A 21,797-nucleotide genomic window follows, 5' to 3' on the forward strand; every position below is an offset into this window, starting at 1 on the left:
AGTAGAAAATATGTTGTCAGTGTCCCTTCAGTGTTTTATATACAGTTAAGTTATTTAATATCATCCAGTGTCCATATTTCAAAATCAGATGGCTCTCATAAAAGCAACTTATTCATTAGATACATTGAAATATAAATCAATCTGTTATAAATGATTAAATTTCATTGATTATGTGATTATTTTAATTAGCTAAAGTTTTGGATACATGTTACAATCAGTGATAAGAAAGCATGTATCAAGATGAATTGGCAATATTCCCTTTTTAAGTGGCACATTAAGTAATATTAAAATCAATTTTGTCTTGGATTTGATGATTCATACACTTTAATTGACTCTTACAAATTTTTATTTCCACAGTTTCAGTCACATTTCTGTTGCTTAATATCTTTTAAGAACATTAGGATTGGTTTTAAGATTCACTTTCAGGGGCTGGGAATGTGGCTTAGTTGCTAGAGTGCTTGCTTAGCATGCATGAAGCCCTGAGTTCACTTCTTCAGTACCACATAAAAAGTAAAAGCTGGAAGTGGCACTGTGGCTCAGGTGATAGAGTGCTAGCCTTGAGCAGAAAAAGAAGATCAAGGACAGTGCCCAGGCCTTGAGTTCAAGCCCCAGGGCTTCCCCCCCCCCAAAAAAAAAGATTCACTTTCATAAAACATAGTTTTTTTATAGTGTTAATAATTATTCCCCAATGGAAGTATTTTATAAAATCAGATGTTCTTTGTTTTGTTTCTTTTTTAATTTAATTTTATTGTCAAGATGATGTACAGAGTAGTTACAGTTTCGTATGTAAGGTACATTTTTCTCCCACCCACCCCCACTATCCCCCAAGTTATAAAGTTCATTTCCAATATATTGTCTTGTGAGTATTACTGTTGTATTGATTCACCCTTTGTCCTTTGTTTCACCATTTTTTTATTCCCCTTCCCTTCCCCAAATCAGATAAACATATGTACAAGAGGCAGGGTATTTCTTACTAACACCTTAGGTTATTTTTTCATTCTCCTATTGTTTTTGCTGTTTTATTTTCCTCTCTTGTGTGTATCCTCTAAAATATATCATTTAGATATACCAACACTTTTAAGATTTAGAAGAAATTTCGTATGTGTCATTCAATGCAAAACAACATGATGAGAACCTGAGGTTCTTTTATATGAAACTATTTGTATTAATCTTCAATACTTCACTTATGGCTCTCTTGCTCCAAATCTCTTTGATATGTTTCTGTTCTGATTTAGTGCCTTGTTTAAAGATTAATGTTATGAGGTAATTTACTGCAGTTTTGCAGATGGTATTTGAATCTTTGTCACTGGAATCCTGTGCCCAACTCCACATAATCTTAGGTTTATGTTAATGTAAATATTGAACTTAAAACAGTGCTAAAATCATAATAGAAATTTCATTTTCCTTTTCTAAAATCATAAACTTTGAAGGGATTACTTTGCTAACATCTTAAGGTATAACTAGCTCATTGGAGTTGAAATCTCCAGCCTCTCTATGTTAAAACTTGCATTAAAAAATAAAATATATTAACTTTTTTTACACCATTCTAAAGTTGTGTCACAGAAGCAGTTGCTGTTCTTACTTTTACAGCTTCCTTTATAGAATCCACAAACACACATTGCTTTTAGTGTCTTTCCTTTGATGTCTATAAAAGACCCATTCAAAACTGGAGGTTAGTGCTGCTAATGTGCACAACAGAATTTCACTGAAGTTATTTGAAGCTATTAGAGATAACCTTTCTGTACAGGTCTTTGGGCAGATGAGGGGAGCAAGGGAGGGAATGACTGGTATCAACAATACCAGTTAAGCTGTAATTAGTGTAACTAACAACTAATATGAGAGAGCAGACTAGAGGTCACTCTTAAGAATTTAAAGGTATTAGCAGGTTAAGGTTGTAGGGCATCCTATCCCCCCAGCTTAATCTGTTGCCTTAGCTGGGGAGATTTGTTGAAGTCATCAATGCCCTCTAACCTTGAGGTGTTGCTCTCTTGTAATTTATTGGTCACATGCCAAGTTCCTCTTTCCTGTCTAGTGAGATGACTTTGGGATGGCAAATTCATTTTAAAGTTTTTATTACAATTGCATGCAGATTTTCAACCTTTTAACGTAGATGAAAGATTATGCTTTAATTTGCCTTAATGTTCTTCTCCTACCAGCCTCAGACTACATTGAAATTGTCATTTGGCTGCATTATGATTTGTTAGGCATATTTAACATGTATCATAAGAACACTTAAAATCTAACTATTAAATTAGATGCTGTGTAACTGATTCTAATACATACTAAATATTCCACTTTTTATGGGCTACTTCTTCAAATTTAATTGCCCACTAGTGGCTGTTGTTTATGTTTTCAGTCAAAGGATAAGAATTTAAAAGTGGAATAACATTTTGTTTTCCTAAGATGTAGTTAACCCTTTTCTTATGATAGCTGGCTTTGCCTTTTTTCCTCTTTACATTATATGATACCAACACATAAACAAGAGAAATGCCATGAAACTTTTAATCATTCTTTTCCTTTTCCCATTGCAGTCTTACATGTGTAATCGCTTCTTTAGTTTTTACCTAAAAGAAGAAGAATTTTTTAATGCAGTAGGCAGGTAGATTACACTATACAGAATTACAGTGGAGCATTTTTCCTCCAACTGTTTATGTTACAACCTTAGTCTCCGGTCATCATCACTATTGTATATATTATTGATTTTTTTAAGCCACACATTATTTATTGTCCATAAAATAAGCTGTGACAGATCCCTATAAATAAGCAAACTGGATTTTATTGTTTTATTTTACTCCTTTTTTATTGATTGTATGAAATAATTGGTTTCCTTATGACATTTTCATACATGTATACAATGTACTTCAATCACATTTACCACTCCATCATCCTCTTGTTCCACTCCATAAGTTGACCTGTTGTCTTTTTTCTTTCTTAGATCTAAATTCCACATAAGAGAAAACACAATGTTTATGAGTCTGGGTTATTTCGTTTAACATGATGATCCATTCTTCTGCAAATTACATAATTTCACCCTTTTATCCATTTATTTGTTAATGGACATGTCAGCTGATTTCATAACTAAACTATTGTGAGCTACAATAGTAGGTATGCAAGTATCTTTATTGTATAGTGACTTAAATTCTTTCAGGTGTATGCTTAAAAGTGATACAATAGGTATTTTTTTTTTTTTACGAAAACTTTATACTGACTTCTGTAGTGAATAGACTAAATTACACTACCATCAGTGGCTTTTAAGGGTCACTTCCCCTCCATTCCACCTCCCATTTTCACCAGCACTTGTTCTTTCCTTGATGATACTCCCAGACATTCTGACTGGAATGAGATGGACTTTCGGTGTTGTATTAACTTGTATTTCCATTACAGCTTAGGATAAACATATTTTATGTGTGTATTTACCATTTGTGCTTCTTTAGGGATTTGTCAAATTTATTGCCCATATAATGATTGGGTATTTGTTCTTTAATTGCTTGAGTTGCTTTCATAGTCTGTGTATGAGTCTCTGATCAGTGAATACCTAGCAAAGATTTTTCTCCTACTCTTAAGTTGACTTTTCACTCTGCTAATTGTTTCTTTTGATGTAAAGAAAGTTTTTAATTTCTTTTTTCCTACTTTGTTTTATTTTATTGTGAAGATTCTGTACAGAGGGGTTACAGTTACATGAGTAAGGTTTTATGTACATTTCCTATCTAGCATTGCTACCCCCCGCCTTTGTTTTTTCCCTACCATCCCTTCCCTCTCCACCTCCCCAACTCCTCCCTCCCACCCCCAAGTTGTAAAGTTCATTTTCAACATGTACATCTCATTGTTATAACAGGTCAGCCTGTTCCTTGTTTCAGCATTTTGTTATTTCCCTTCCCCTCCCCAAATTAGAAAAATGTATATACAAGATGCAGGGCACCAGAATCAAATACAGTGAAAACAGAGGTTATATCATGGGGGAAGAACATACAAAAGAAGCAAAAAAAAAAAAAAAAAATCACATAGTACATTAAAACAACAACGACAAAGATAAAACCTCTTGTGTCCCTATCTTGGGGTTCATTTCTCTTAGCATCATCATATATGGTCATAGGTGCATAGCTTTTGACCTTTTCTGCTTGTCTGGTAAGATTATCCTAGACGTATATTAGTTATTGCAAATAAAGGAAACCTTGGGACCTATGTTTCTTTGGGTCTGGTTTACTTCACTTAATATACTTAAGTTTTTTATTTCATTTAATCTTGTCAATTCTTTCTCTTATTTCATTAGCTATCAGAGTCATATTTATGAATACATTGCCTATGCCTGTATCTTCAGATGTTTTCCTAAAGTAATGTCAAAATTTCAATTTAAGAAGTTTGACTCTGGGCCTGGCTTACTTCACTTAATATAATTTTTTCCATGGTTTCCCTTATTTGTAATATCTAGTATATGTATGAGTCAAGCGGAAAAGGTCAGATAATGTGATGTCAGGAAAATGAACGCTTAGATATGTATTTTAATGTTTTTTTTCTTTCATGCATGTGTTTCTAACGCATTTATAAGATTATCTCTTTGTTGCTTTGTATGTCCCTCCCCCACAGTATAACCCCTGCTGTCACTATATTTGATGTCAGTATAACTTGTGGAGGAGATGGGGAAAAACCAGTTGTTTAAGGATACAGGTGGACCTGTTGCAACAATGAGAAATACAAGTTGTCATGTCCAAAACGAGCTTTACAACATCGGTGCGGGGGGGGGGGGGGGGGAGGGGAAGGGGGGAAGCAGAAGGATTGGGATTGGGGGGGAGAGGGGGGAGGCTGGGAAGGGATGCGAAGGGTAAACAAAGGAGGAGGCTGCAATGCTTGGTAAGAAATGTACGCATTATCCTGCCCATGTAATTGTAACTCTTCAGTACAGTATGTTCACAAATAAAATTAAATTAAATTTAAAAAAAAAAAGAAGTTTGACTCTTCCTGAATTAATAAGGTCAGAGATAAAGACCTAGTTTCTTTCTTCCACATATGGATCTGAAAGCAGTTTTTAGGTACAAGCATCAAAACATACAACCCTGAACAAAAGAAGATTTTAAATTCAACTTATCTTAAATCTCTAGACACATGGACATTTGAAGCCATAGTTTTCATTTAAGAAGCACAAGAAATAATTAGAATGTATTATTTGCATCAGCCTTTATCTCAATGTTTTATATACGTACTGTGGGTAGTTCCTCACTGAACTGGGTTTTTTATTTAAAGAGTTATTTGTTTATTCTAACATCTATTAGAAAAGGATATGACTAGTACATGGAACTCGCTTAATGGATTAAATTTATTTTGTTTTTGGTTAAGAAATAGGCAAATAGAGAAAATGATTTTTTTTTAAAGTGCTAGAATATAAAACCAGAACTGGAGACATGGCTCAAGTGATACATTACCAGCTATGAAAAGACAGAGACAGAAACCAAGACAGGGAAGGGAGGAAGGGGGGAAAGGAAAGAGGGAGGGAAGGAGGATGGGAGACACAAAACAGGAGACAAAGAGAGAGAGAGAGAGGAAAAGAGAGAGAGAGAAAGAAAAGAAGGAAGAAAAGAAAGAAAGAGAAAGTGTTGGAGAACTAGAGCTAACGCTCAGTGGAAGATCACTTAACTAGCCTATGTGAGGTTCTGGATATTCAATCCCAGAAATACTGAGTATTTTAATAATGCTGATGGTTTGTTCATGCAGCAAATTGCATCAAAGTGTTCTAGAAATGACTAAAGTTAGAGAAACAATGTTCTATCTAAACATGACATTCCCATAAGTTTTCTTTTAGCTAATGATTTACAATATATTCTTTTATGTCTATGTGCTATCAGTTGGTTGTAGTTTATTTCTTTCACATGTGTACTTGGCAGATTGGTCTTTTGTTTCCAAAACAAACCAGATTTTCTGTACTTTGATCTTGGACTAGATAATGTCTTCTTCCTGTGAGTTTTAAACTGCCTGCATCAAGCTTAATGGTCTCAAGCAAATAAGTTCTTCAAAGTTAGAAACGATGTGTGTGTGTGTGTGTGTGTGTGTGTGTGTGTGTGTGTGTGTGTGTGTGTGTGTGTGTGTGTGTGTGTGTGTATACATATACATTTAATCTGATGCCTAGCATAGTAGCAAGGCCAAATCACCCTTAATATAAATCTTCATTTTCTGATTTACATGTTCTAATAACAAATTTATGAATCTTGCTGTTTATGAATCTTTCTGTTTATCCATATCCTTATGCTTTACATTACTAATAAAGCATTTTGATTATTGCATCAATAATTTAAAACTTGTTAAAAATAAAAACTAGACAGTGCTACCTACACTTAAAGTTCACACAGACACTGATCTTTTTTTATGCTTTCTTGAGCAATGGCACCACGGACAGAATTGGAAAGTCTTATTTTTTTTTCCCCTTCCATCCTATCTGACGATTAACTGTGAGAGTAAGACATCAAAGCTGAACTGACTTCAAAGCCTGTAACCCTCATGATTTCCAGCTATTACTGTAGCAGCCACTGCACCCTGACAGCACTTCCCCTTACAGAGCTGCCTCACTGGGTTCCACCCCCCTGCTTCCACTTTCCCCTATGTCAAACCTGCCGAATTAAAAAACACTCTTTAAATGAAACTTAAACTAGTCCAAGAAGGTTTAATTCTCCCATGATTATACCTTTTCCCACAAAGCACTGGGCCTGTTGACATTAAACATAGTGTTTATTTCAATAGTATAATATATACATGTAGGTAAGATTATGTATTTGCTTTCACTTTAGTATCACACAATGGGAATTAAAATATTTGATCCTGTAAATCACAAAGTAAGGAGGAAATCCAAAACATGGATTATCCATCATAAATACCTGAATTGTAATTCTTAGAAGAACATGTTTGTCTGGTAAAAGAAATACTCAAGGATAAATACACCTTTTGACCGTATGAAAGCAAATACACTAATGTTAGAGGCTTTCCTAGGCTCTCAGCCACCTTGCTGCCTGTCACCAGAGATTCAGATATCACATAGGCCAGGTTCCTGAGAGGTATAGAAGTACTGTCAGTTGAAGATTTTTTTCATTATTTTCCTTTTAGTCCAAATAGAATTTTAAAATTACCTTCCTTGAATTGCTCAATATAGTTGAAGCTAGATATTCAGTACCATTAAGAGGAATCAGTTCTTAAAATCCACAACTTAAAGACAAGAATTTACTAAATGTTCACTGATTTAATTCCTTCTTAACCCAAACTAGACATGGCATTCAGAATAGCATTGTGACAAATACTTTGATTATGGAGTATGAAAATTATTTAGGTTCCATGTAGTATTTGAATTGCGTTAAAAATGGAAGGGACTGTAATGTAGACAGTTTTCCAGATTTTGAAGCATTTAAGTGGGAGCTTAATGGCCCCTGTTCAAGACATTTTTTTGTGATGGTGGTGGTGAGGCTGATGATAAAACCCAGGGCCTGTGCATGTTGGGCAAACAGTCTACCACTCAGCTACAGTAATTTAATAGAGCAAAGTTGTTGTTGTTTGTTGTTGTTGTTGTTTGGTTGGAAGGAGTGTTGTACTATTTAAACCAGTCCTTTAACCAGTTGTGATCTGCCTACTTGAGGCTTGCTGTCATTGCTAGTATCACAGACATGTGCCACAGTGTCTAGTTTACCTCAATGGAGATAGAGTCTCATAGCTGTACTGGTCTGACGTAGAACCAAGATCGTCACTTGGAGATGACAGAAACCTGCTATTGTGCCCAACTATGGGTTGAGAAAGGAGTATCTCAAACTTTTCTACCTGGGCTGACCTGAAACTGTTAACCTCCCTTTCTTCTCCCCCCCCCCCCCCCCCCCCCCCCGCCCCGCAAGGAGTTAGGAACCACCAGTACCAGATTCTTCCATATTGGGTAGGTTAGAATAAAGGATCTTTATTATCCACTTTAGTTCTAGGAATTTCTAAGTTTATTTTTTCTGGTTCTGGAGCTTGAACTCAGGGCCTGGGTACTGACTTTGAGCCTCTCTGTACTCAAGGCTAGAACTCTACCACTTGAGCCACAGCACCACTTCTGGTTTTTTCTGCTTATGTGGTACTGAGGAATTGAACCCAGCGCTTCATGCATGCTAGGCAAGCACTCTACCACTAAGCCACATTCCCAGCCAATTTCTAAGTTTTTTAAGGGACATAAGAATTGAAGATTAAGTATTATGAATAGCATGAACCTGTTGACTCCAATCCAGTAATTAGATAGGTCTCACAAAGAACTCATATGTGAGTCTGGGAAAGTTTTGAAAAGGCATGATGGCTTTAGTAGAGAAGGTAAAGAAAGTACTGTACATCTCTTTTGGTATGAAAGCTGGGAAAGAAGGAAACCTACTTTGATACAGTTTAAAAATTAAGCATGTGAAAAATGAGAAAGGAACTTTTTTTAAAGTATAGGACTACAAATCAATTTTCAGAGTGTTTGGAAACCAAAGGGTTTTCTATCTGTATTACATGAAGAAAGGGCACAAGACAGCTGAGAAAATGAAAACTTAAAAGTTTTAGTTATCAGAAGTAGATATCAGATGTATATTTTGAAACCTTCTGTTTCACTTAGGAAGGATACTTAATAGGTAGTTTCTACAAAGAAGTGATATAATCACAGCACCTTATGAGCAAAGTAGCTGTTGCATACATCATTTAATAGACAAGAAAGGAAGAATCTGGGAAGGGGACTCAGGAGTCACATTGAGACATGATGAAAAAATGCAGAGAAGGTTTAACAGTAGAAACATGTTGATTGAACATGGTAGAAATCCTGTCTGTGGGAAGTTTCATAATTACCAGTTCTCCCAATCCTTTGTGAGGAGCATATTAATTGCAGGGGACTATGAAAGCTCAATGTGAGGCCAGAAAGATGAAAATCACTAATCAGTATGTGGCTTTGGGCCAGTCATTGAACCTCTCTGGATAGCTCATCATTTTCAATATTATATAGGTAGATCATTTCCATGATTCTTTCACATTCATGTCTAGTGCCTTAATTCACACAGAATTGAATAAGCACTCAACAGCCAAAGAACTCAAACAGATCAAATGTTTCAGCATGCAAATTGCTGGTTTGTTTTGGCCTCTAGACAACAGCCATGGTAGAAAACGCAAAATAATTTTGGAAAAGGTGTTTGTTGTTGTTTGGTTGGTTTGGCTTTTTAATTTTGAGGTGTAGAAAAGATATAGAGATATTTCCTGTGAGGACTGGCAAGAAGTGAGGACATCAGTGATGTTGCAGAAATGAAGACATTCAAGGCATCCAATGATCACATGTAAACAAGACAAGATGGTTCACAAGAAGGAACCATCAGTATTGCCTCTAGAACAGGGATCTGGAATCTGTATCAGAAAGAATTAGTAAGTCTGATTACAAGCCTTATTGATAGATAATTTCCAGTGAATGTGGAGGAAGTACTACTAAAGAGCCCTTAAAGAGATGAGAAAAAATTAGAAAAGATTACAGCTGTATGAATTGACATTTAACCTGATGTCAGTTACATGTTCTGGTTCCTTTTTAAGTATTAATCTACTTCTCAAAGGTGAAATAGACAGATCCTCTTGGTTGTTACAATTCAATTAGGTATTTTTTTTTTAAGTATTGTCTTCCATTTCCTGGGACTATATTATATACTTGAACCCTATAACTAACTGAGGATTACATAAGACTATTAATATAGTTGTAAACTTTTAAAGAGTCTACTTTAACATACAATTAAATTATGATTTTTTTATGACTTGGTATTTTTCCAAGTTCTGTTACTATTACTGTTTGGAATCATATTCTACTTTGAAACACGAGTATAAATTACACTGATATGATCATTTTTAGCAACATTAGTAGTATTCCGTAGTTAAAATTATTACATTGTTATTTTGTGATTGAGGATTTGTGCCTAGCTTCTTTTAAATGCTGCATTAATCTATGAATGAAATTTGTCATATAAATGACACATTAGTAGAAAGTTCAGAACAAGTGCAATTTTCTGAATGTGTTTTATGTAACAGTTTATACCTTCAGCATAGATCAGTAACATGCTCTCTTCAGCTAAGTGTCATTAATCCATTTACTGCTACTTATTGGAATGAGGAGAAATTGCCTGAGAATTTTCCAAATGTGTAAATGTATTCCTCTGTGGATATGTATTGTTTAAGTCTTATATTTTTCAGTGCATTTTGTCCCTTTTAAAGATTCCAGCGCCACTTCTCTTTTTATGTCAAACCTCCACCCACCCACTCCCCAAAAAGTGCAAAGGCAATTGGCAACTATTCTGAATCTTTTGGCTGAAGGCCAGCTTCCTGGTTGCATTGCCACACTTAGTTCCACACCACTGATCTGGGAAGGCAGAAGTGGCACTGCTCTCTGCTGACCTATTGGTCATGACCACTCCTTCCTCATTCTTACCATTTTCATCCTAATCTACTTCCACACATAATGTGCTTCTACAGCAGTAAAAGAAGATGTAAAAATCTAGACTCAATTAGCCAATGCAGTTGCTTAGGGACTTTTTTTTCAGCGTTACCATGTAAAGCATTAGCTTTCTTATTGTTATAAATTAAAGGCATTAACTCAACAAATAACAATCTCATATGTTTCACATGGAAAAGGAAAACTTGAAAAAAATATGAAAAGTAACTATGTATCAAAAATAGTATATTTTCCTGACCTAAAGAGTATATGTTGACCTTGAAAAAAAATATGCCTTTTGAACAGCTGATTCAACTCTGCACATTGAATTAGAATGTCAGAATCCTCTAAATAAGTTGCTATTATAAAATAAAGCATAACTTCAGCTCTAAATTTATATAGTTCATTCCATTTTTCATTGAAGAATACTTTTTTCTGCCATAAATTGTACTGAGTATGAACAGCAGAGTCATTTGAGGTTCATTGAAAATATAGGAGAACATCATGTTTCCTGTCCTTTTGTTAAACTTGGCATATTGATTTTTCTTTTGCACAGCTTGCAGCACAGAAATGTGATATACAGCCATGGCAAGGCAAGCTAACCACATGTGAATTTGTTAACTAGTGCTGGATTAGCAGAAATTGTCTGACTGTGCAAATAGCAAGATTTGACTTCTCCGGGAACTCTTTATGACTTAATCAATTAAAATAACAAGTTTTTTATTTTATTGCTCAAAATAAATCATTAGCAAAACTCATTTTCTCTGATCACTCATTTGTAAGATGTTTACATTCCTTTTGCTTCTTTATTTTAAACAAAGTAATATATATGTAGAATTTGAACCAAGAGTTCCAAGTCATATATTAGAAGGTAAAGATGTAACAAATGCTACCTACTGTTTTAACAACGGTTTATACATTTTGTAAAGAAACAAATTGGGATTTTTTTATTTAAATATGTCATTGCTTTTATTTTTTAACATTCTGGTAGGCCCATGCCTTCTGTTCTCTTTAAGCTCAGAGGTAGCAATTTGGACCTACCTACATACTGAATTTGAATACAGAACCTTGTAGAAACAGTCTCTGAGGAGAGCTCTTCTCCATGTTATTAATCCTCCTTCTTAAATATATCCGTTATGCAGTTCACCTGACCTGGCTTTGAAGAGTGAAGATGGAGAAAGAATGAGCTCTAACACAGCAAAGTGGGTTCCCATGACTTCTTAGAATTGCTAATGTATTATCTATCATGTTCATAGAGTTTTGTGAGTTTCCCCAGAAACAAGTGAACCATTATCTACTAAATTAAACCGACAGTCTATTTAAGGCTGGCTAGAAAGTGTGCACAATATATGTACAAAGGATAATGCTCTCACCTGGCTTTTGCAAAAAAAAAAAAAAAAGTTCAAAGCATCTTAATGTCTCGAAATATACATTTCTACTTAAGATTTAAAAGAATTTTTCAAAATTTTTGTATACATTCTCATTACTTTTTCAAGGGTGGACATCTTATACAATACATGCCAAATTTATTTTTTTAATGTTTTAAAATTACCAAGTTAAAACATAAGTTGTTCCACTAATTTTGAAAAAAAAAAAAAAAAGGTGAGGGAAAGGGTCAGAGCAAAGAAGAAAGTGCCACTGGTTTGTGTTAGGTGACACTGTGCCCAGCTTGTCTAATTTGATTACACAGAGCCCCTGAAGCCTCGGGCAAAGCTGATTTTAGCTATAATCAGCTTCTTAACCTTTTGAGAACTAACGTAAACACTACCTAGCAGTGGTTAATTATGTTGCTCTGCTATATACTACAAAGTGCAAAGGTAAAAGTGTAGAAATACAGTAACACATGTTACGACAAAATTTAACAAGATGACTTAAGGAGACTGCAACAGAACACAGTTTTATAGTAGTGATAAATTTTAAATTATTAAAGAGACTTACGAGTGCATTTTTTAAAAGAATGTTTATTCTAGTTGTTAAACTCTCCCCATAAGTGCTGTGTATTTGCATTCCTTTAGTGCTGCCCTTACACTGGCCCTTCTCTCTGAAATCCTTTCTTTTGATAATGCATACGTGTATGTGCGTATATACACATAACTTTTTCAAATACAAAAGTATTTATAGATTTCCTTCATTTCCATAGTAAACAAAAGTGATTATAATATCCCTATAAGTAGAGTAAAATCCTATTGCTTTAATTTTATAGGCAGTAAAAATTCAATAGAGAAGGGATGGAATTTCTTTACAGTTAAATGGAGTATTGTAGTTACATACACAAAGAACCTAGCTTTTTGATTTAAAACAGGAGCTCTGATGTGCCATATGGGAAATTAATATGTAAGATGATTTTGCTGTCTAGAGTTGGTGTAACTGGTATAGGGCTATAACTAATAGGGTGGAGAACCATAAAGATTGAATAATTGTACTTAATTCAGGCGGAATCTTTGAAGTGATATTTGATGGGGAAATCCCAGGAGGAAAGTTCTCCTGTGTAAGGGTTGTGGGTGACCAAGAGAGTATATGGAGTCATAGCCATAGTTCTTTTTGGTAGGCTTCAGTACCAGAAGTTTTACCTGAAGTTTCATGCCCCATAAAAATTCCTTTTTTTGGGGGGGGGGGGGAGGTCCGGTCGTGGGGCCTGAACCCTAAGCTCTTCAGCTCAAGTCTAGCACTCTACCACTTGAGCCACAGTGCCACTTCCAGCTTTTTTTCTTTTTGCTTATGTGGTGCTGAGGAGTCGAACCCAGGGCCTCTGGCATGCAAGGCGAGAGCTCTACAACTGAGCCACCTTCCCAGCCCCCCCCCATAAAAATTCTTAATAGTAGACTCAGTGATATACATTATCAACAGTTACCCTGTGCGAAATAAACCTAAAATAGAGAGGAGGGGGAAACAAAATATTCTTCTTAAATCTGAAGTCAGTCTTTATTAATAGCATACATTTGTTGCATTGTCCATATTGTGAAATGTACTTTATACTGTGATTAATGAGCCTGAAGCCTGCAGAAGAAGAAGTGTCTGGGAGCTGTGGGCATCACAGGCCTTGCAGATTTTTTGAAGCATTAGTTGGCATTCACTGGGTAGCACTTTTGAACAAACTTAGCTACATGATGAACAAAACTCACCTCATTCATAAATAACTGTAACTATAACTCATTAGCATAAATCCTACTAAAAGGAGTTGATAGATCTTTGTAGCCACACATAATACTATAGGATAAGTGAAACCCCAATATCAAATAACCTCATGTCTTCAGACACTTGTGGATGTGTTTTAACAGAATTGTATTTCTATTTTATAATCAGCTTGTTAAAATGAAATTATATAAAGCTGCTCCCTACAGCTGTTACAAGCATCCTTCAAAGTGCTGTTTATTTTATGGCACATATTACAAAACATTTGTCCATCAAACAGACATAGATGAAGGGATTTCTGAAAGCTCGAAATCACAGGCACAAGAATTTCAGCTATCCTTGGTCTACCGCTTATCTAAGGGCAAAAAAATGTCTATCCCTCTACTCCTACACAGGACCCACCATGGCACAGGTGCAGTTTTAAAGGAAGTTGTCCAACAACACTCCTCATAGACACTCCTCAGGAGACATCCTTCCTATGCTCACTGCTTTCTTGAACAATTGCTTCTCTTTACCTTATAGACATTGAAACTTATGGCACATTAGTTCTCCAGCTTTACTCCATAGTATATTACCTGGGCAACTGAGACCTTCTCTAGATTGTCAGTACTCAGAATTTCTATGGTAAAAGCCAAGTATCAGTCCTTTTCAAAGATTCCCCAGGTCTTTACTGACATGCAAAATGTATTTATCTAAACTTAAGCCTTCTGGAAGCTTAAAGCTAAATTTAGCTTATCTGCAGCAACTAAGCAGAACTAATCATTGTGTGGGGTTTTTTTTTAACCCATTTTTTGCTTTTGTTTTAAGTTCTTCAAAAGTTTTTATGTTTTTGTTACTTTAATAGCATTAATAAGGTATAATTTACATACTATAAAATATACCTATTGTGAGTATATAATTCAAAGTTTTAGCAAATGATTCAGTTTTAGAAGGTTCTCACCCCAAAATAGTTTAACTTTACCGAATTGACATTAATTCGCTTCTACCTACAGTCCTAACCAATAGTCTGTGCTGTCCATTTGCTTTTCTGAAAATGACAGCTAAAGAGAATTGCACAATATGTAGTCTGTATCTAGATTCTTTCCCTTACAATCATGTGTGTGAGACTCATCCACGCTTTACACGTATCAGTAATTTCTTTTTATTGCTGAGTAGTATTCCATCATACAGATAATCTGCATTTTGTTTATCCATTCATCAAAACAAAATCATCAGGTTGTTTTCAACATTTGGCTGCCATGCATCCTGCAGCTGTGAACTTGCAGATACAAATCAGTACAGGCATGTGCTTTGGTTTCTCTTTGATGTACACCTATGAATCAAATTACTGAATTATATGGAAATTTTACATTTAGTTTTATGAGAAACTACAAAAGTATTTTTAAATAATACACATTTCTCATTCACTCCAGCATAGTATATGCAATTTAGTTTCTCCTCATCGTTGTACTTATAGCCATTATATGGGATATGTGTTTTGATCTTGTCATGGCTTTAATTTTATATCCCCATAATAACAATATATTAGCAATGCATGTATTGTCCTTGATTAAATATCTATATTTCTTTTAATTGCTTTTCATTGATTACTCTTATTATCAGGTTCTGGGAATTTTTTATATAAATTAGATACAGGTCTTTTATGAGATATATGATCATGGTTCCAGGCCAACCACCACAAAAAGTTAGCAAGACCCACCTCAACAAATGCGGTATGGCAATTCACACCTGTAATTCCAGCTACATGAGAGTTACAGTCCTAGTCTATGATTACAGTCCAGACCTGTCAACAAAAATAAAGGGGAGACCCTATCCTCAAAATAACTAAAGCGTAAAAGACAAAAGATATAGCAAAAGTGATAGAGCAACCTGCCTAGCAAGTGCGAGGCTCTGAGTTCAAACCCCAATACCACCACCACCAATAATAATAATTAGAAGAAGAAGAAGAATTTATTTTGCATTTTTCTGTGACCTTGCTAAAACTTGTTCATTTCATCTAGAGCTATTTGTGTTGAAGGTGGTTTTGATTAGGGTTCTTATGCATAGGACCAGGCCATGTAAGAGTGAAAGCAGGTTATTTACTCTATTAATTTCTTTTGTTGTTCTAATTGTACCCTTCTGTACCATGTTGAATAGAAATGGTGACAACAAGCCTGATTCTGATTTGGTTCCTTTGTAGGTTTTTGTTATAGGTTTATGTTCAACTTAGATTCATTCTGGCTTTTGACTTTCGCCTAAATTCTCAAGATCTGTCTCCACTTCAATATGCACAGCTGTTTTGTTTTGTTTCTTAATCCTTACTTTGTCATATTCGAGTCTGGTATTCTAGAAGTTACCCCTTTGCTTGCATAACTTAATGGCCAGCATTTTTGTTCAATCACTCCAAGCCAATTTGTGAGCTGCGGAGATCACTGTAATTTTTTTAAGTCTTCCCTATGTTTTTATTTTCTACTGTATTCTGGGAGATTTATTTGCTGATAACACCATTAAGCATGAGTTTCTTTCCTTCAACTTCAAATCAGGTTTTTTCTGCTATCAGCAAAGCTGCAAGTTTTTACAGCCACTCCCAGTTTAAAAGCATTTGGTGCTTTCCGAGGTGAACACTTGATTGCCACTTACCTGTACTCAACAGATTTGCATTGGTAAACATTTCTCAATTTATTGTTTGGTTTTTGTTGACTTCTAGAGTGCTAAAATGGTCAATCTTGACAATTTTGTGAACTTCCATAGTTAATTTAGGAAGGGAATTTAACCACTTCTGCTCTTTGCCATCACTGGAAGTCTTGCCTGCATTCATTTCTCTATACCACAAACCTTTTCTGTAGCACAATGAAAGATTAAATAGATACCAAAACAAAATAGAAATATAAGAGAGGGTAAAATAGAAATAAGAAAACAAGAGTTTAAATTCCTTATGAAGTATATCTGGGAACAGGAATATCTGAGTATTATAGTGTCGAGTTTTACTCTGTTGGAATTATTTTAATTCCAATTGTCTTCATGACTGTCTTAGAGGTGTAAAATGAATAGGGGGAAAAGTATGAATGTGACGAGAAACAAAAGAACGATTTGAACCATAAGGCTACCCTGGGATCCTTTCTATTTCCACTTTATTTTGTTTTCTCTCAAAGGTTAGATCCCAAAATTTGTACAACTTTATACTGGAGAACTGCTTTAGAAAATGTGCAGTGATAATGCTGCCAGATTGAAGGTTTCTTAAGTGCTACTGTCCAAAACCACCAGGCATGCTTGAAACCAGTAATTCTCGTCAGAATATACACTCTTAGTGTGTGACTTTTATCTGCAGGTGGCAGAGCATATGTTTTAACACGAAAAAGTGTAAGGTGGAAGAGGGAGGATATCTGAAGTGTTGTAACCTATTTTTATTTTTGAATTTTTTTCTTATACCCTCTGTAGATAACCTTCATGATAATAATAAAAAATTATTTTTTTCATATAGATGATTAGTTCAGGGCAAAAGTGGCCTGTTCCCTTTTATTGTAGTAGACTTTATTTAAATTAAGGAGAATTATTCTAAATAAAGTATCATTTGCTTTTATTAAACATATGAATAAAGACTTTTGAATCAATGCCTCCCCTAAAGAAAAAGTACAACTAACTTCAAATAACTGAAGTCCAAGGGATAGATTCTTCCCCCATGGATTTTCTGGTTAAATTATTTTTAACCTTTTTAACCTTCCAAGTCTCCTTTGTTTTTGTTTTTGTTTTTTTTGTTTTTAATTTTATTGTAAAAGTGATGTACATTACCTTTGTTTTTATCCTCAGGGTAATAGCCCACTTTTTTAAATTTGGGATTAACTTTGGCTAGAAATTAAGTATAACTAGCAAATGCCACTTAGTATTTTCTGTTTAATGTAAGTTTTTACTGCACAATTCACAGATATAATTCTGTGCATTAATCTTAAAGCTTCAACTTCAGAATAGGGAGTTACAAACTCAAACTCCAGTTGATTGGCAACATGCAGGAATGGAAACCCAATGCTGTTAGATTTTCCAATTTTCTCAAAGAAGCTGGAGGTGTGAATATTTACTTGAAATTTTTCTAGTGCTAAGAATTGTAACTCATTAGAAAATTTTCACTAGTTATATAAGTGCAATAAAATAGTCTGTATGAGCAGGCTCATGGACAGTTTGTTTAGGATATCTGGTAGGACAAGTCAGTTATCACACAGATCCACCTGATTTTTGTTATCTATCTCCTGTTCCTGAACAAGTGCATAATAATGTGCTCCCATGTGGCTGTCTTCACTGTGTAACTGTACATTTCTGAAGCGGTATGTTTTACTGAGAAGTGCACTAATGTAGACATTTGCAAAGCTTGATTCTTATATTCACCAAGCCTGGTCTAAGTACTTTAAATGTATGGGCTCATTAATTTATTGCTTTAGCTTTTTTTGTTTGTTTGTTTTTAGTTTTTGTAATGCTAGGTCAATCATTTAAGTTATGTAGATCTGTTTCATCACTTGAAAAGTTATACATAAAGTAAATTTACTCCCAAATTTTTCCTTTTATTTCGCCAGAATTATAAATATATATTTAGGAGAATATTCATAACTCCACAGATGATTGAATAATTCCCACTTCAGTTAAGCACAGCCAACTAAACACATATTGAAGTGTTATGAGTTTTAAAAGATAGTATCTAGGTAATATTCTTCCTGGGTCCATTTTTTAAGGCAACATTGATATTATATGAAATTTATCATTGTAACTTATTGCAATTTAGTCACTTCCACAGCATTCAAAATGCTGTGCAAACATCACTACTACTTAATTCCAGAATATATGTTTAACCCCAGAAAGAAGACTCATAACAACCATTAATCTACATTATTTCTCCGCATCTTCTATTCTGGACATTTCATACAAATGAAATCATATCATGTGTGACTTTTCATATCTGGCTTCTTTCCTTTAGAATGTACTCCAGGTTCATTCATGTCATTTTGTGTATTCTTTTTGTTCTTTTTTATTGCCAAATAATATTCTATTGTATACATAGACCACATTTTTTATTATCTGTTCATCAGTTGAAAGACATTTGGCTTGTTTTCACTGTTAAGAACCTTACTACTGTGAGCCTTCACGTATACTTTTTGTTTGTACTCTATTTTTAATTCTCTAGGAGTAATTTGCTGGGTCTATGTATAACTTCTTGAAAAACATCACCAAACGTTTTCTGGCTATCTTTTTTCTTCTTTTTTTTTTTTCATTTTCTTTAAGTGGTTGTACAAAGAAGTTATCATTCAACAAATCATCTTGGTCAATATCACCACTTTCATCATTTTCTCCCATCTTTCCAAACCCATTCCCTCCCCCTAATTTTCTCACTTGCACAGGATATTCATTATATACATGACTCATTCTCCCTACTTCTTTTCATTCATTTACCCTTTCCCTTTGAGCTCACCCCCACACACACACACACATAATTTTCTATATTTTAAATGTAGAGAGGTTTTTTTGTTTCTTTTGTGAGAGACCTGGGGCTTGAACTCAGGCCCTGTCCCTGAGCTTTTGTGTTCAAGGATAGCACTCCACCACTTGAGCCACAGCTCTGTTTCCAACTCTTCAGTGGTTAATTGGAGATAAGTTTTTCATGGAGCCTGATGCCTTTGGCTCATGCCTGTACTCCTAGCTTCTCAGAAAGATGAGATCTGAGGATGGCAGTTTGAAGCCAGTCTGTGCGGAAATATCCATGAGACTCTTATCCTCAAGAAACTACTCAGAAAAAGCCAGAAGTGGTGCTGTGATTGAAATAGTAAAGTGCTAGCCTCGAGCAAGAAGTAGCTCGAAGACAGTGCCCAAGCTCAGAGTTCCAGCCACAGGACTGGCAAAAAAAAAAAAAAAAAAAATGATTGTTAGGACTTTTCCTACTTAGCTTCTAACTGCTATCCTCAGGTCTTAGCCTCTTGAATGCTAAGATTACAGGCATGAACCACCAGGGGCCAGCTCATAATGCTGTTTTAAGGTCAGTTTATAGGGAAGAGGATTGTATAGTAAAGAACTTCCAAACCTCTGTCCCCATACTCACACACACAATAACAATGAGAATCATATAAGAATATCTAAAAAGTGGTTATGTTCAAATACCTCTTTTTGTAGTATCAAGCATTTGTATTACATAATTGAGTTTTCCTAGAAGGGCATTTATTCTAACCTCTAAACTATAGTTGCTTAACTGAAGAATGTATAGATGGAAAAGTTAAGAAGAAATTGAGCTTTTGAAATCATGTGCACAATGTCTTTTAGCTTATGCATGCACACACATTATTTTTCCTAATTTTTGTCTTCACTTGAGTAGAACAAATGCTTTACCCTGCAATTTAGAGGCATAATATCAGGAAGTTGCAGATCCTAATCTGATGTGCCTTAAAATAGTTATAAATTAGGGAGGTATCTTCCAAGTTCTCAATAACTATGTTTTAAATTTTCTAGTGTGTTCCTGGAAAGAAAAAAAAAAAAACAAATCTCCATCAGAACCTGTGCCAAATATTTCTCAACAATTGCCAGCTCTCTATATTTAAAGTGTTTATACCATTAAAATTTCTAAGAACTTTGTAAATTTCTTTTATAAGTTAAAATATTGGACCTTTTCAAATACTAAATAGCTTCACATATATGGTTTGAGATTTTGGCCTGTGCTTAACTTCCCCATGAAGCTGAAGTATTTTGTCTTTGGAATTAAGCCAGATCTCCCACTTGCATACATTTAATTTATGTTGAATGAATCCAAGTCCTGGCATTTGAATGGTCTTTTTCCTTCATCTAAATACTTTCCTACGTAAGAAAAAATAATAGTTACCATTTAAAGCTTGCTTCTCTCCTCTCCTTCCGTTCTTCACTGATAAGCAGATATCTTCATACTGTGTGTATGCAGTGTTATGAGGAAAGCCAGCATTGTGGTATTGTCCATCTCAAGATGCATTGTACTCATAAACTGTTATGTTTAAGTGAAACCCCTTTGCATGACTACTTAAAGGTATTTTTTAGAAAAGAGAGATTATCCTTAAAGCAGGCATGATGGCTCATACATACGGTCCTAACTACTCAGAAGACTGAGATCAGGAAAATCACAGTTTGAAGCCAGCCTGAGGAAATACAAAACACCTATCTCAATAATCGGCATGTGAAATGCTCCTGTCATCCCAATTGTGCAAGAAGTTTAAGTAAGAGTTTCATGCTCCAGGCTGGCTCAGGAATAAAAGTGAGACCCTGTTGGAAAAGCAACTAAAGCAGAAAAGAGCTAGTATCTTGGCTCAATGGTAGAGTTCTTGTCTAGCAAGCATAAGCACTTAGTTCCAACACCAGTACTGCCAGAGAGAGTGCAGGTAATATTAATTATCCTTAAATATCCCTGAGCTTTTAGGACTTGTAGATTAACTTGTAGGTTATAGACACTACAAAAAGCACTTCAAAATAGTAGCTCAGATAGGGGTGTATGGTCCTCTAAAAGTGTGGGTCTGGTGGAGCTCAAAGGATCATGCTTCCTGTTGTGCCACTGACACACTAGGTAGTGTGTGACTAAGTCAGGAGTATGTTTGACAGGCTTTCTATTTCAGAGTCAAAATAGCAGTGCTATTTTAGGTTGTGTGGTAATTGCCAGTTATACCACATATTTGATTAAGCACAAATGACAGAGAACCATTTTTTTGCTTAACATATCATTTACTTTTTAAATTAATTTATTACTACTTTAAAGGTGATATACAGAGGATTACAATTCCATGAGTCAGGTAATGAGTGCATTTCCTTTAGTATAGTGTCTTCTGTTCCTTCATTCTGTCCCAGTTCCTCCCTCTCCACCCACAGCTGTAAAGTGCATTTTCCTCCATGTCCACTGCTGCACATTTTCATTTATATTAACATGGAAAGAACCATTTTCTCCCATTTGCATGTTAGCCCCCCCACATCATCTCATATTCAACAGTCTTTTTGTGTGTGTGTGAACATACTGTACAGAGGGGTTACAATTACATGGGCAGCATAATGCGTACATTTCTTATCAAGCATTGCAGCCTCCTCCTTTGTTTACCCTTCACATCCCTTCCCAGCCTCCCCCTCCACCCAACCCTCCCCCTCCCCCCCCCCCACTGCACCAATGTTGTAAAGCTCATTTTCGACATGACAACTTGTACTTCTCATTGTTGCAACAGGTCCACCTGTATCCTTAAATGACTTGTTTTTCCCCATTTTCTCCACAAGTTATACTCACATC

General features: G+C 35.2%; 1 protein-coding gene across 10 annotated transcripts in view; it reads left to right on the forward strand.

Annotated features, from left to right (window-relative positions):
• Arb2a (ARB2 cotranscriptional regulator A) overlaps positions 1 to 21,797 on the forward strand; it is a 383,888-nt gene that overhangs the window by 280,911 nt on the left and 81,180 nt on the right. Inside the window, exon 11 of one of the 10 annotated variants that reach the window (XM_070031091.1) lies at positions 11,569 to 11,620. The exons of 8 other annotated variants lie outside the window; for them this stretch is intronic. In XM_070031091.1, the coding sequence (XP_069887192.1) occupies positions 11,569 to 11,588 (20 nt within the window). In that variant the 3' untranslated portion in view covers positions 11,589 to 11,620. Of the gene's footprint in view, positions 1 to 10,982; positions 11,185 to 11,568; positions 11,621 to 21,797 lie in introns of those variants that run through there. One more of the 10 variants, XM_070031090.1, reaches the window with a different exon arrangement.

The sequence above is a fragment of the Dipodomys merriami genome, unplaced genomic scaffold (assembly GCF_024711535.1).
Source record: "Dipodomys merriami isolate MVZ:Mamm:240054 unplaced genomic scaffold, mDipMer1.0.p SCAF_20, whole genome shotgun sequence".
Classification (NCBI taxonomy): domain Eukaryota; kingdom Metazoa; phylum Chordata; class Mammalia; order Rodentia; family Heteromyidae; genus Dipodomys; species Dipodomys merriami.